General features: G+C 39.5%; 1 protein-coding gene across 1 annotated transcript; it reads right to left on the bottom strand.

The window, feature by feature from the left end:
* Nucleotides 1-3,151: 3,151 nt before the first annotated feature.
* On the bottom strand, nt 3,152-15,549 carry LOC140937601 (short transient receptor potential channel 4-like). The gene is made up of 8 exons (XM_073387148.1): nt 15,346-15,549; nt 9,909-10,777; nt 9,016-9,319; nt 7,673-8,177; nt 6,942-7,140; nt 6,340-6,501; nt 5,471-5,542; nt 3,152-4,214 (listed from the first exon to the last, which is right to left on the bottom strand). The coding sequence occupies exons 2-8, from the start codon at nt 10,752-10,754 to the stop codon at nt 4,032-4,034; spliced, it is 2,271 nt and encodes a 756-aa protein (XP_073243249.1). The 5' UTR covers nt 10,755-10,777; nt 15,346-15,549; the 3' UTR covers nt 3,152-4,031.
* Nucleotides 15,550-16,619: the final 1,070 nt, after the last annotated feature.

Here is a 16,619-nt window from a genome sequence, read left to right as displayed (position 1 = left end):
AATCGGTTTGCAGAGCGTACGCCAAAATTTCTACAACCCGCCTAGTCCTAAACATTATATGCGACAAATGCTTAAATTAATCCTCAAAGAAAATTCTTTCCCGTTCAATGGAAAGCTCTACCTCCAAACCCACCGTACCGCGATGGGCACAAAGACAGCAGTTTCCTCTGCCAACATTTTCATGTCATGTATTGAAACACAAAGTCTAAGCAGCTAAACCGTCTTTAAACCAGACATCGTAACTTTCTTCGAAGAAGCAAACTTGCATGATCCTACTATTAAATTCACCACCGAAATTCACTGAGACAATGTTTTTAGACACAGTTGTATACAAAGGCACAAGATTAAAGGAAAAATTTATCCTTGATGTAAAGACTAGGGAAACCTTCCAGCACACATTTTGCGGCTTATCACCCACCGATTTGTCAAAAGAGTTTGAGGAAAGTGTTTCAAAATTCAAAAGAACGCTTGATGGTTGATGATGTACAGAGGCTACCAACACAATTTGAAAGACAAAGTGCAATCAGAAATAAATGAAACTCACAGAAACCGAAGTCCGCGCTTCTGAAACAAAACCGAGCAAGGAAGGAAAAGAAATGTTGCCTTTCTTGACACAATAGGGAACTTAAGAACCACAACGAAGTTCACGACGACGACGTCTTTTGACTGAGAAAAGACTGGAACGAGAACGTCAGTTTCGGCAGGAAAAAAGAAACTTAGGATGCAATCGGTCGGTAGGTCGACGACGACGACACGGAATGTAAACACAAATGTAAAACTGTGATGTTCGTTCGCAACAAAGTTTTTCGCAATGGCGTCTTTTAAAACAATGCGAGGTCTAATTTTTAAGCCGTGCGTCTAATTTCATTGACAATGGAGATTTTTTTGTGTTGTCTGACTTTTTCGAGTGGAAAAACACCTGCTTTCCGCACAAAGATTATTCAACTTTCAACCTGAATGAGGTGACTGAGTCCGAGTGTCTGTCAGAGTTTAGATTTGGAAAAAGAGACATTCTGATGTGATAGCTGTTTTCCATATAAAATTTATTTCCTCTATATTAAAGATATATGATTTGCCTAACCTAAATACGTACAAATAAATTTCTCACTTACGAGTTCGCTCGCTCGGCCTCCACAGCTGTTGTCATTCTTCGCAGTAAAAACAATTCATTATAGTATACTTTTAGTCTTCAAAGCCAATAACATCACGGCTTAACTGACAGACGACCAATAATATAACGTCGCGACGTAATTGACCAATCAGATCAATAACCAGAGTATAATAACAACTCACTTTGACTCTGAAGATGACTACCGCACAGGTTGTCGAAACGTCAGTCACTGTCAACAACAACAGTCCTATTCAGGACTACGTTCACCCGGACGATCAAACTCAACCTACTTTTGAAATGACTCCTGGGTTCAAACCTTTCACAGTACACTTTTAGTCGAATTTTCAATCAACATCGCTTGTTACGAGAAAAAAGTAACGATACCTGGATTTACGAGGATAAGAAAAAACAAAGGACTTCAAAAATCGATTAAACAGTGGATTCATGCACCTATCAATTTAAAGCCGGCGGGGGGAAGGGGGAAGGCAGGGTATGGGGTGGGGATTTGCTTGTCTTTGTTGGCCATGGGGTAGGGCATTTGACTGATCTTGTTCTCCCAGGGGAGGGGATATTTGAATCTTTCTTTGCCGACGTGGAGATATTTGACTGCCGACTTGGGCGAAAAAGACTGCGACGGAACATCTGTTTCCCACCTCCACGTTTCACGCATGCGCCGTACGGTTTGAAAAGATCAGGAAGTCATGGAGGCCAATGAGAACAAGCGAAGGCTGAGTGAATTTCACCGTTTTGTCTTCAAATTTCGTTTGTTTTAGCGTGTTTTTGATCAATTGAACTTCTTAAAATACTGTGGACTCAAAATAAACGAAAGTAAAGAGAAACCAAGTCGATTTTTGCAAGTACAATTGATTAGTGTATGACTCATTCGCTACAATCAGCAGTGTAAACTTACGAAACTGACATTTTTTTTGTACCCTTTATTAAGAACGGTATATTTAAACTTACAAAATGTGGACTTTCTCCTAAAGGTTTATGTATTCTACGCAGTGTAACACCAATTATGGTTAAAACGTCTAATTGCAGCTGTCACAGGAACATGTATCTTTGGTGATGCAGCAACGTTTATAGAAGATTGCAGAGTTTTATTTGGAGATATTTTTATTGTGACTTTCTTGGGTTCTGCCTTGGGATTGACAGCAATGTGCAGCCTAGGGTGGGGAAATTTGGTTGCATTTGACTGGAATGACTTGCCCGTGGGCAGGGAATTTGACTGCAAATTTTTGAAAAAAGTCAAATCTCCACCCTACGCTCTGCCTCCCTCCTCGCCGGCATTACATTGATAGGTGCATTATACCTGCTGAAGCTTGTGGATTGCAGGACGACGTGATTGTACTTTGTTTGGCGTCGTCGACGACACCACGACGACGAAATTTACTGGTCGCGCTTGCGCAGTACACTGTAACTCACTTCTGGTCGTAAAAGAAGCTTTAATGGGAAAGTGGAATCTCATACAAAACCAACCGCTACTTTACTAATTTTTTAAAGAACCACCCCTTATTTCCTGAAAGAAAGGAAAACCATGGCAAAGAACATGCTTGTTAGAGCCAAAATATTTAAGGTCTTTCACGCCGGTATAGCTGTGCAACCTGTCACCCCTTGCAGTTTTTCACCAAAAATAATGTACGTATCCAAAAGGTTAGACTGGGCGTTTCCCTCTGTGTCCAATTAACCTCTCTTCATTACTTTTTATAGTGCCCTGTGATCAACAGGGAAACCAAGTTCGCATTTGCAATAAACGCTTTGGTGAAATACACTATCATATTGCATAATGAAGTTTAAGTTCAATCAAATGATGCATTTTTACAAGTTTTACATGTTTTATAGGGATCAAAGTCTTGAAACTGATTGAAACACATAACAAATATTAATAATTAACATGCATTTCTACTTATTAACTGAGATTAACCGACAACCGACAAAGATCGAAATTTTTAACCGACTACCGACAAAGTAACTAAATTTTAACCGACAACTGACAAGTGGACCCCCCCCCCCCCCCCCCCCATTCAGACCCTCTTATCAGGGGAGGGTGACCCCATGACCTCCTCATTAGGCCAGGGAGAAAATCCTATGAAATAAAGATACGAAAATGCTCCTCGTCTCGCCGAGGGGTGTAAATTGCAGCGTTTGGTTTAACTTACAACGTAGGATGTTTAGTTAGGAAAACTATGTTTTTTTTTACCTATACAGCTATGGTCTGGGGTTTTGTGTTAAAAAATTACAAGGAAAGAAAAAACAAACGTTGTCATGCTTTCACTTTTGAAGGCAGCATTCGAGGCCAAAATAAGGGCAATTAACTCGCTATAGCTGTTATCTGCTTCTCTGTTTTAGTTAAGCCTATTTTGGGTAACATACAAGGCCTGAACTACGCCCAGAATGGACTCCTCTTACGGCTGAGTTCTAATTTTCTGACGGGCGTTCCCTTCCCGTTTTAAACAGGGAGTTAGCATCGACGACGGCTACGGCAGCGAAAACGTCACTTTTAAAATGAATTAGCGTTTTTCAAACCTCATCGCGTTTATTCCAGTTCGCTGAAAATGTCTAATGTCTAAAATGTCTAGTTGATTTCTTGAGGACCACACTCAAGCTTAGAAAGAGAAAGAAAATTTCGTGGTCGCCTGTTTACGTTCTTCATAAAACGTGAAATGAGGCATTTTCACGTCGCAGTCGTGAAAAAACGGTAAAGAAATGTACAAAAAAACGTGATGCACGAGCAAACTTGTTTTTCTTAATAAACATATTGCTGTTTTGACCTTCTCGTTCTCGTTGCCGTCGAAGTCGTCGTTGCTAAAACTCTCTAATAAGATTCGGCCCCTCCCTCTCCCAGGGCAACGAACAGCCGTGTTTATTGAGAGCGAAGGAAAAGGCGTGTGGTGGGAGAAGGAGGACAGTATCAACTCTTTTACAGATTCGATTCGCAGTTGGCCTCAGTTATGTCTGATTGACTGCTATCCAATTTTTGATTGTTAGTTGCCTCCCCTGTCTTTTGTTTTTCCTCAGAGGTGGTAGATTGGTTCCTGGTCTCTGCATCGCTCGATCTTTTTGCAAGGTACCTTAGGACAAGGTGGCGAATCATCTCTCTTCTCTTTAAAAATGCAAACACAAAAAATAATAAATAAATAAATAAATAATAATTAGAAAAAAACATAGCGTAATATCAAGTTCGTCGTCTACCATTTCATATGACCAACAAACGAATTTGACTTTTCTATTATGTTTGAGGATGCCCCTGTTTTTGTTATTTTTGGTGTCTGAGGATTTTTTGGTGCTGTCGATAATTTTTCAAGTAACATCGGTGCAGTAAACACATAACTTTTTTGCGTAGTATACATGTTATAGTGTATTGTAAGCTTGGTTAATATATTACTCAATAGAATACGACGCGAAAAAAAGTTTAGCCGAAAGAAGTCGAACCTTTGAAATTCTGCTTATTAGTCCAGAAGCTCTACCACTGAGCAACAGGTGATTTATCGGAGCTTTTTGGAGCACTCTAATTTTTTGAGTCATACGTTTCACCCACATATTAAGATTGCTATTTTGTTATATTTATTTCACTCTGAATCGAAACATTTTGATTCTAGTCCTTCCAGTTTATGCAGGGTGTCTGTCAATGGCTTCAGCTGTGCCCTAGCTGAATCTGCTGTAGCTCAGCTTCGGAACATCTGAAGCGGTAATATCATGGACAGAAGTTTTGGGAAACTTGTGCATTCCTGGGGCTTTTTTCAATTTACACATACCCAATCCCTTCTCCCACCCAAAAAAACATGTATGGACGTACGTGTGTATGCAGAAATTTTTCGAGGATCAACTTTGTGCAGGGTGGATGAAAGAAAAGTTGCAAGAAAATTTCGAAAAGGAGGCACTGTCTTTATTTATGAGGGCAAGCAGAAAGTACAGAAAATTATGAATACTGCATTACTGTCCCAAGGAATTTTGCCCAGGATTGTAGCAGCCAGAAAATAATAGATTTGACTCCTGTTGAGAGCACTCGGATTTTTTTTCCCGAGTCTCCTGTGTCACGGGCCCAATGAACATCATCCTCATTAAACTTGGTTTTTTAAGAGAAAGGGTGGCGAAGTGATGAGAGCACTCGCCTCTCACCAATGTGGCCCAAGTTCGAATCCTGGCGTCGACGCCATATGGGGGCTGAGTTTGTTGTTGGTTCTCTCCCTTGCTTCAAGAGGTTTTTCCTCCGGGTACTCCGGTTTCCCCCTCTCCTTAAAACCAACATTTCCAAATTCCAATTCCATATGGAACGCACAGACACGTTTCAACGAGTTCATATGAACTTCTAAGTGCTCCGCGGGTACAAATGACAATTTTCTTTCAAAGCCAACATACCTTCTTCACATCGATCCTTTTGTTTTTCCGGATTGTTCCGTAGGGTTTTCCTTTCGTCCGTGTTAAAGAGGACTAGAGGAAGAGAAAAAGAGATAATCAGTCTCTCTATATTTAACAATTATTCTTTGAAATCAACGTGAGTATTGTCACTAGTGGCCGCAAAGCAGCAAGGTAAATATTTCCTTGGCCCATATTCACCGACACTAAAAATGTAGTTATTTTAGTACATACACAAGAGGTGATCTCAACGGAATCACAACGAAAACCATCAAAAACGATTTTTTTGATTGACGGGTCAATTCATGCGTAAAAAACGTACAAGTAGCCGTAAACAGTACATGCGCATGCATGCTTGCGCACAATTTTATCTTTACAGAATTTTCAAACATGTCGAATTATAGCTTTACTCCTTTCGTTTACCTCAATTGAAAAAGGGTAGACCTTTATTTGCCTTTGTCAACTCGACAATTCGGTAAAAAATGTTTTTCTTTGTGTGTGCGTCGCTCCTCGCAAGTGCTGACAGTGGCGAATGCGATGGAGGTGAGCTGCATTGTTTTCCTGTATCGTTCTTTGCCTTGTTTAAAACTTTCAACCAGAGTTTTTGAAACCAGATCACTGACTGTGTATATACTGATGACCTTTTTTGATAATATGTACTTGAGGCACACTTATTTTCTGCTATCTTTATTCTTTTAGGGAATTTTAAATTTATTTATTTCTTTTATATGATATATATATCACCTCAATAATTTACCACCTGCTGTATTTACCATTTATTTTTTACTGGCTTTGGAAATGATTTCCTAGAAAGAGCCCTAAACAATGTATCCCATTTAAATATCTCGATACATATATAAACTGTTACTTACAAAGTGTACTGGCAAACATGCTGCTAAAAGATGCTTTATTAACCAGTGCACTGGAAGCAGCACGTATAGGATATTAAATGGCGGTGGAAGAACACCTTTCTTGTAAATCCAACTGAGCCATATTTTTGTCCTCGTGAACTTCCACTCGGTATCCAAGTTTTCCTGCATGAAAAATTTCAAGGTCGGGGTCAGCCTTGAAGGTAGTCTTAATATCTTTTGATGAGCCCTTATAACTCCTTGTGGCTTAACATATCGGAATAGTTTCATGGTCGAAACTTCAATTGTATCGTTAGTATTAGATCTAAGCTTGATATTATTTTGTGGTATTCCTTGAAAGATTTCTGTAACCACGAGTGGTTTTGGAATCTTAAAGTCAATGAAGGGATAGATATTTCTCTGGAAGAAGCTAAACACTGGCTTTGAAGAAAAACTGAAATGTTCCCTGGAGTTTGAAAAACCCTCCTCGATTATAAAAAAAGGTGTTACAGCATCCCCTTTAGAGAGGACCTACGAGGGGCCAACCTAAGCTTCCTGCCCGTACTTAATTACCAGTTAAAAGTAAAAAAAAAACTTTGTTTACACAGGGCATAGGTCTGGCTTACCGTTATTCTGGTGTATGACTCATTTAGTATCGCGATCAGCATGTTGAGGGCCACCAGAACCACAATGATATTGAATGCACCGAACAACGTCATGCCTGTTCTCCATACAGCGCCGTAACCATCCACGTCTATTTTGAAACTGTTTTCGTCAATGAGACCAAACAGCGTCCAAAAGATAGTACCAATGCTGTTTCCAAATCTACAAATAGAAAATGGAGTTTAAAATCATCATCATAACAATAGCACCTAACAATTGCACGTAATAGGTAGAATCTATAACCAAATCGCTTTATGAAAGGTCCACATTATTCATTCATTCTTACCAGTTCTAACGTTTTTTGATTGGTCGAATTTTTTGTAAGGCGGTCGGTTGGCCTCAGAGTTAGAGAGAGCAGCTGTGGTCTTTTAGAATCCGCCTGCATGCTTTGACCACTGGAATGCGCGTAGACATTAATGCAACCTTCAACTTAACTTTGTCAATGCCTGAGAGTATCGCGCGAGAAGTTAACTAAGCACCAGCAGTTGAAGTTTGATGAATAAAAGTCTTTTCCTAAATGAGATGTAGATTCCTGGTCCCTCTCTTACAAGGGGGTCGCTTCCTAACAGTAGGAGACGGATGCTTCCCCCCCTCCTTCCTGCCGCGGTTCATCAGTTAAATTTACATCGATGACTGCGTAGAGAATTATATGAATAAAACGGAAGCTTATATGACCACTGTCAGTTTTACGCACCTTTCTAGATGAAGAGGATCGCTTTGATTTGTTCCTGATTTGTTCAAATGAAAATGCTGTCTTGCTTTGTCATACTGCAAATACAGCTTCGCGAAGCTAACAGCAAATGCTACAAAGACGAAAATAAAATACAGGAAGAACTTGGCCGCGTCTATAAGCATCCGTATGAAAGCTTGTAGTAGTGGACCAGTGTTGGAGTTAGCTTGAATAAATGACAGGTTTTGTGCAAAAGCCAATAGGATTGCAACAGCGAAAACGCAATACGAGACGAGCATGGTTGCGTACCCGCGATCATGAGCATGGCTTTCCCATTTCATTGATTGTGGATCACCTGTAAGAATTGATCGGCCTGTCCACCAAATGGCGTAGTGGAGAACAAATGTCGTCACTGAAGCCACAGCCAGATAGTTCCAGTGGGAAGAAAAGAAATGAGTTCTGCCTTGTTGATAAACGTCTTTGATGATGTCTATTAGGTGGCCAATGACATAAACGAGGACAATCCAATCTTTAAAAGTGATTTAAAAAACTTAGTGAGTGATAAAATATTTGCCGCTAAACATCGTGAAGTGACAAGAAAGACTACGGAAACTTTCAAAAACTAATGCTTAAAATTATAATACGGGTTAGAGTATACACTGAATAATAATAATAATAAAAAATATTTTAAGCCAAAACAGCCCCATCTAAAGCCCAATCCAGCACATGCTGGGAATCATTTCAAATCAGCCCTAGTATGGCACCGGTGTGGTTTCTGTCGATTGGAGGAGCTTCTCACAGGAGAAAAGCGTATGCTCCTCTCATTGGCTAGAACTAATTTGCGTACCAAATTTTACGACGCGGTGGCGGATCCAGGGAAGGGGCCAGGCTCCCCCTTATCTTTAGACCAAACTGGGGCTCGAAGGGCCAAAAAAGGTTTTTTTTTTTTACACCTCCCCGCCCCCCTTATTTCAGGGTCTGTATGACCGCCCCCCCCCTCCCTCCACCCCGCATCTGAAGATCTGGATCCGCCACTGCGACGTGGTTTTACAGTGAGTAGTCATCTCTCAGTATGTGTGAAATAAATGTTTTCGATACTGAGCTGAAACGAAGCGCAAACGGGAGACATCGCTGTTTACAAACATTGTTTTGTTATTCAAATTTGGAACAAGTGAAACAAAAGAATCTTTTGTTTCTAGAACCAATGCACTTCTCGTTGCTTCATATCAATAGGTGACGTTAGCGGGAGAAATACCAACAGTTTCACTACAATGGGTTATGGGTTTTTAATGTGACAGTCATGTATCATATATACATATATATTTTTATTGTGATCGAATCTCTTGGTTTTCCTCCACTTCATTTACCTGTTATGTTGTAGTCTAGAAACCCACTCTGAAAATGGAAAGATGCAAAGGCTAACAGGAAAAGAAAAGTTTGATAGGAGCCGCAATAAATGAGAAATTTCACACATGGAGAATGAAACATTCTGGCCACATGATGACTTGGAAAACAGATCTCAAAAAGAAACCAGACCACGAATAGTAATGGGTATGACAGAGCCGCCAGTAGTATAAGCACTGCTTGCTTCCAGGCGCTTTTCTCCATGAAGGAAGCATTTCTGTAGACCTCCGTGTTTAATATCAGTTGGCTGAAGGGATGGCTGACAAACTAGGAAGTAAACAAATGAAAAATATTTAAAGTTATTACCGTGGAAAATAATGTGTAGAAGTGAAAGAAGTACTACTTAAAGGGTGAATTCCATGGAAACTTTAATAAAACTTTTTGAAAATGCAAACAGTCTTTAAAAGGCAAATTAAAATGTTGCGGAATTTATGGTAGCGGGATTGACCAAGTAGCAACAAACACTGCCCTTAGTTACGTTGATGGCAAACGCAAATACCGGTAAGGTTTCAAACCGACTGTTTCATTTTTGCCCTTCCCTTGGACGGATCAGTTATAACGATAGGCCGGGTAAAAATATATCGTATAAACTGGTCGCTAACAAAACCAGCGAAAAGTGTATGTTTTAAGCGAGCCTTCGTGACATTGAGTTAATACAAAGTGGATTTGTGAATAAATTTGTAATTAAAAAGTTAACTGTTTCAAGTAAATTAGTATTCAATGGGCGCTCCCCTCAGTTTTAGGCTTGCCAAAGGATACATAAGTTAGTGATTATTCAACCCCCCCCCCCCCCCTCCAAACTGACTTTTGTTTGTAAAGTAGTAAGAATAAAAAAATGTTATAAAACCCACAGTACTTTGTCATTTCCAGTGGCGATAGCAAACTTCAGAATGTTTAAGCTTCCATTTACATGCAGCACCTTATCCGATATGTCGTGCATCTCCATCACGCATCTTATTTCCTCCATGGAATGGCACTCTTTCAGAAGAGACACGGAAAACTCTTTACAGCCATCACTGAGCTCAAAATACTCATTTTTAAATTCGTATTCTTGCTCAGCCGTTTCACGCAGCTCTCTGTTCAGGACGCATGCGCGATAGACTGGATCGTGACCACTCTGCACGTCGTGGAGAAAGGACGCCGAGATAAACACTGGGCTGGCAAGGGCGCGGTATTCATTCAAACGGTTCACAGCTGGCTCAAGCTTTTCGTTGTACCCTTCATTACAACCGGAGAACAATTGGACACTTTTTGTATCACCAATAGTGAAACCATTCTCCAGCAGCAGCGTAATGATTCGAAAATTCTGCAAACAGGCCGCCAAAATTAGTGGGTTTACGTATCGTTTTGGTGTTGAGTGGAGTGCTGGCTTACGAAATTGAAGAAGAACTTCCACCATTTCTGCATCATTATCGCGAACTGCGTGTAGTAAAGCGAACTCCAAGTCAGCTCCGCTACTCAGTAATTCTTCGATTATTTCTTTTCGAACAGTCTCGTTTTCCAGGTCAGCAGCAAGCTGTAAAGGGTTTTTTCCAGAACTGTCAACACAGTCCAGTGCACATTTTAGCTGACCACATAGGCTTCTGACTTTCGCAAGATCACCTTTTCTTGTAGCTTCAAAAAGCTGCACTTGTAAGCTGTAATTTGGTTGACCAACGCCATCTACCACGAGCTCTTGCACGAGTATGTCTGACACATCCATTGTGAGTTACTGAGATGCTACACCTACGGATTGTAATCAACATTCAGTGAAAGTGTAAAACATCCCCCTAATATTCATTCATGAAAAACATTCAAAACCTCTAGCCTGTTAACAGACTTTCTATTTTCTCCTCAAAGTCCGTCAAGCACGGGTGATAAAATATAAACCGCAGGGGATTTATTGAACACCAGCGCAAGGGGGTAGAGGTGGGAAAGAAGAAATTTAAAATGGTTCTTTATTTTTCTTTCTCGCGCTCTTCGCAAAATAAAAATAAAAATAAAAATAAAACAACGTCTGTGTACAGGCTACAAAAACCTCTCAACCATTTATTAAAATTACGACTCCGATCCTAATGAATAATTGAACGATTTTGAAAAAAAGGAAAAAAGGCGAAGAAAAGAAGAAGAAAAAAAAACAACAACAAAAAAAAGGGTCCTATCCAGACTCCTCCCTTATGCAGGCCAGGATTCTTGTGAGTCATGCTTAGCAACCTGGCTTTATAAGTGACGTCATTCCCCTCAACCTGAAATTGATTGCAAGGTGAAGTGGCCTCGGATGGACTTTGAAAGCTCAGAGAACGGTCAATAGCACCCTACCAGCAGAACCTTTCTTTTGGCTTTCTCGAGAAGGACTCTGCATGAATCGACTAAGATCTTTGTTGCGCATGCGCGGCATGTTACTAGGATATAGTTTCCAGCCCAGGCCTAACAGCTGTGCGCTTGCTACAGCGGGCTTGGTTATGAACAACGGTTGCTCGCAAAGCCAGTTTGACGAGAGAGAACAGGATTGACATGTCCAGAAGTTTAGGCTGCAGCGACCTCAAAGCTTTAACGCGATTCAGGCAGAGCCTCTTTTTTACCCTCTCACACAAGAAGACAGAAAGAAACTCTACTCGCAAGGCGGGTCAATAGGCGAATACAATGTCATATTTTAATATGGCATTTGTTTACGATACCTAGTCCAACATCTTTCAATATTCGTTGCTCAATAATTGGCATACGATATTGCAGCTTGTTTAATGAATGAACAACAAATAAAGCATTTTCGTCGTTATTCAACACTCTGCGTTGCAAATTGAGTCTCAATGACTTTACTGAGGGTGTGGATGGGGTTAACTGACAACTGGCAAATGGCCAAAATTTTAACTGACAACTGACAAATCGCCTTAGATTTAATCGACAACTGACATTTACCTTAGGTTTTACTGTCAACTGACAAAGGACCTGATTGTCTACAAACCCGATTTTTAAGGCCTTTTGGTAGTATTGTTCCACTCTTTTCGTCAGATAATGTGATCAAATATACGCTTATATGGATACTCTTAGCAGCAGGACGATTAAGTGGCAAATTTCCTTAATGATCTACCGTAAAGCCTATCATGTGTCATGGATCATCCATTGGAAATGGCCTATGATCTCAAATTTACGCTCCTCTGAGAACGCACCAGCATACATGTTGGCTGCTGATGAAGGCGTTATAAAAGCAATTGTAAATTTTTACCGAGATGATTCAGATTCGGTCTTTCTTCGTCTTCCACTTGATCTGCGTCCCAATATTCTGAAGGTCTAAATTTTGATTGGCTTAATGGTTGGAAATGTTGGACTCTGGCCAGCAAAAACGTTTGTGTGGACGAGAGTAACAGAAGACTTCAGAAATGGAAAGCCACTTGAAAAGCTTTCAGTTGCAAAACCGATAAAAATTAAGGTACTATTGCATCAGTTCTCGTTTTAAAATGTTCAATTTACGTTGTATATTCCTTTTTACAGTTTTCTTACCAGAGCGCGGCATTGCAGGCATTCAGAGACTGCGCACTATAATAAGCCACAGCGGTCCGAAGGGAGCAAAGAGGGAAAACAGTGCAAAAAAACAACAACAACAAAAAAACAAGACGCTGCGGGAGCTTTCTTTCCGGCATGCTTTTTACCTTGTACGAGTCGTTCGCGTGGCAGATATTAGCGTCACTTGGCTTGTTTACTTGGCTTGTTTACGTTCGCACCTATTGCGTTCCAATTGCAACTTTGAATCAAAACGAGCGATCTTGATTACACTATTTGGGCGACGCCCAAATAAAAAAATGTACGTAAACATTAATTGGTGATGGCGATTAAACACCCAATCAGCGGCGTCCATAAAATGACGACTTCTGCGCATGCTGACGTGTGAAATGATGCGTTCTAAAGCTCCGCCATCTTGAGGGATGTACTCATACACTGTGACCTGCTTTTCTCCCTCGTGACCCCCTTTCAGCTTCTATGTGGGTCCTGTGGACCCCAGAGTAGAAAATCTAGGTAAGAACACTACTTTTTGGCTAAATTTCGGATCAAAAATGAACAAATAAGTTTCATAGTCAATTATTAACAATCATTTAGCTGACAATTGACAAAAGGCCAAAATTTTAACTGACAACTTACATTTGTAACCCCCGCCCTTTTAACTGTCATTCCTGTGATGATGTCCACTAAACACTGGATGGAAAGAGTGGTACTTAAATCACTGCAAGCGTTATTAGCACGTTGAGTTAAATTAAGACATGTTTCTATTCCAGCTTCCGAGTGAAATCACCGAAGAGCTCAGCAAACCAAACCTCCAATAGACCTCTTTAGCTTGTAGGTTTTACTTTCCTAAAGAAGGTCTACATTGGGAAAATAAAACATACAAGGTATAGAGTTCTATTAGCGTACTCTTCTAGCATACCGACCTGCGCACTTTTTAATCAGGGTATGAAGTGAGTATAGAAATAATTTATTTAAGTGATTCAATTCAAAACAAAACAATATTTATTATCCAATATCATGCCGATCAAAACACGTCGTCGCGTGTTTTAAAATCTTTTCCAGCAATTGATTCTTCCTAACAATGTCAAGATGTACGTTTTGACCTTAAGTTTGTTTCCGATAAGACTCAACTGAGGTTAATTGAAATCAAAAGACCAAATTATTTAAGAAAGTTTTTAAATAGACAAGGTAAAAATTAAAATGATTATTCTCCCGCTGGTAAACCGTCTCTTTTTCTTTCTTTTCTTCATGATATCATAATATATATTTCGTACATATTGGTCGCCCAGAAATCTAGGCACCAAAGACATGCGGGACGCAGTAATATTAATCGCTAAAATTCTCTAAATAGTATTGAAGCAGTAGCACGGCTTTACAATGCAAATATTTTGTTTTCTCAACAGGTTGCTTATTTAGATCTGTTTTTCTTTTTCTCATAATAATAATCGCTTTAAAATTCCTACCTTTGATGATATTGTTGCTGTCAAACTGATGTAAAACTCTAATATCACTGAGCTTGAACGGGACTCTTGAAAGGTTAAAGAGACCTTTCCTTTTCACGATTAAGATGCACTATATTGAAACTCTATAGTGTTTAACGCCTTAAATCATTAAGGCATCTTTCACCGCGGCAGGACTAGCTCAGTCGGGTAGAGTGCTGGTCCGCACAGCGTGAGGTTACGGGTTCTACTCCCTGGACCGGACCAATACACTGATACTCAGGGTTAAAGAAAGAAAGGTACCGCGTTTGCCTTGGAACAGCTAGACCTTCGCGTGGCTCGGACGACCGTGTTGAAATGGTTGTAAAAATAAAACAGTGTCCCTAGTAAGAATGTTTGTGCCTGCAGTGTTACGCTGAAATGTCAAATGCCAACGTTATTACCAGTTCCAAAATAAACAACTAAACCTACTTAAAGATATCTAAGATATCACCGAAAATCTTGCAGCACCCTAACTAAACAAGATTTGCTATACAGAGCGACATGTGGAACGAAAAATTGAGGGATAAAATATTATATAAATGTAAGCAAATTACAGTTCAATATCGCCTTCAATTCTATGATAGGTGTAAGCAAATTATACAAGAGGCTTTAATTTGAGTCGTCAATCTCTCAGTGTTAGAGCAAATGGTGTGTCTCTTTTATACATAGCTAAAGATTTAAGGTCTGTAAAATAACGTACTCGCCGACTCGCCCTACGTTGTCTAAACAAGATTTGCCAATGTTCCAAATTTAAGTTCAAATAAAATGTAACTGCAAAACGTATTTGACTGGATGAGTCACAAATTAAAGAAGTCCATACAAGACTCACTGCCAAAGTCTATGTGGAGTTTAAAGAGAATTCGAAAGTTAGCAGTCATAGAGGTATTATAATAATGTTTTGAAAATATTCCCAAGTATATGTTATTTGCAAACCCCGAAGATGTAGATTTCATCAACAAATTCTTAAAACGACTATGAAAACGGGCGATTATTATATATTTGGCGATTTGTTCAGTCGAAGACACTCAAAAGACACCGAGAAGGAACGTGGAAAAAAGGTATCCAGAGTATCTTTTTCATTCTGGTTTCTAGTTTGCGGCCATTAAAGCAACTTTTCAGGGCAACTATAATGTACTTATTGACCAAGTCGTAAATTTTTTTTGTATGACTGATTTGAATACTTCCTAAGGTGGTAAATTTCAATGACTGTCCCTTTTCATGTAAACTCATTGGAAACATCGTGTTTATAATGATGAGAACAATTCAGTACGTCGCTGATTGTAACTTCCTCTTAGATTTTCCTGTATTGATAGACGAGAACGAAGCTGTACTAACCTGTGTTGCAATTAATATGAATGGAGCTGTTCTGCTTGGTGTTTAGCAATAAAAATGAGCTTTCGAAGATGTTTTTCGCATACTGAGCTTCGTCCAAATTGGACAGTAAAGATTATCTGCAAAGGAGGACCGATTGCATCCTTTAAATCGAACACAAAGAATTCAAACTACCATTGGAACGCTGGATTTATATCGCATTGTTGCATATTTCGTTTCAACAACCTCTTAATATCAGTTCCCAGCTCTCTGTAGCTATATAACCTTCTCTATTTTTGTCTCTGTTATTAATATTAATGAAATCTTGCAGATACTATCCTAGAAAACAACTGCAAACCTCCTTGATTTATTTAATTTTTTGCACATATTTTTCTATTTTTTGTCAGTTCAAGCTGCATGCGACGAGCAGAGAGGTCAGCAAAACTGTCTAGAAGAAGAATTATGTCGACTTGTTTGATACAGAGCTCGAGAACATAGACTATACATTTCATCGGCTTAATCTCAAATCTGATTAACTGTGTGCAGCATTAACATAGATTTAAATACACCCGATATAATGGTACATATAAACAAATAAAAGAGGGAACATGTATGAGAGGAGCTGTGGATCGTCTGATTAAAGCCCTATCCAGTCCATATCCTTGTCTTACACTTTTCCCTATTTTGCTCCTTTAGTTTGCATCCTTTTTACACTTGGCTTCAATGAGACCACTTGTGTAAATTATGCTTTCTTGAAATTTGCGTACTAGTATTTTTTTTCATGCCCGATGGGAAGTAGCGAATGTTACATACGTGTAAAATGTCCTAGCATGATCCTCGAAAACACGAAATACCGTATTTCCTCAAATAATAGCCGCCCCTCGATTACCCCCCCCCCCCTTTTTGACGGAAATACTTAAAATAATCGCCTCCCTCGAATAATCGCCCCTCTGGCCATCTTTTCTTCCTTTTATCCCCTCCCTGTCAATTTTAGTACAATGAGATTCAGCAAAACTGATCAGTGACGCCTCAAGCTCTAAAAATTAATCAAGGAACTAAATTTGGAACTCTTAAAAAGCCCATGCTCAGTGTATTTGACGTGATTATTTTTTGATTTAATGGGAAAATAAATTAAAACAAAATATTAAGGGCACGAATTCCAATGAACAATATTTGAAATAATCGCTTTACTCGAATAATCGCTCAATTTTTGTGCGAAAAAATCAATAATCGCTCCCGGCTATTATTCGAGAAAATACGGTAGGCGATTTATTGTTCCACTTAATATTCTGAATGTT

The sequence above is a fragment of the Porites lutea genome, chromosome 5 (assembly GCF_958299795.1).
Source record: "Porites lutea chromosome 5, jaPorLute2.1, whole genome shotgun sequence".
NCBI lineage: Eukaryota > Metazoa > Cnidaria > Anthozoa > Scleractinia > Poritidae > Porites > Porites lutea.
The sequence above is the reverse complement of the archived record's forward strand: the minus strand, read 5'-3'. Positions and strand labels throughout refer to the sequence as shown.

Bases quoted from the DNA above. Each gene is read 5' to 3' on its own strand.
- LOC140937601 (XM_073387148.1), bottom strand. From the start codon at position 10,754: ATGGATGTGTCAGACATACTCGTGCAAGAGCTCGTGGTAGATGGCGTT. The intron at 9,320-9,908 runs GTACTGTGGGTT...TTTACTTCCTAG, and splicing joins TCGCCACTGGAAATGACAAA to TTTGTCAGCCATCCCTTCAG. The intron at 4,215-5,470 runs GTATGTTGGCTT...GCATTTTTAAAG, and splicing joins AAAGGATCGATGTGAAGAAG to AGAAGAGAGATGATTCGCCA.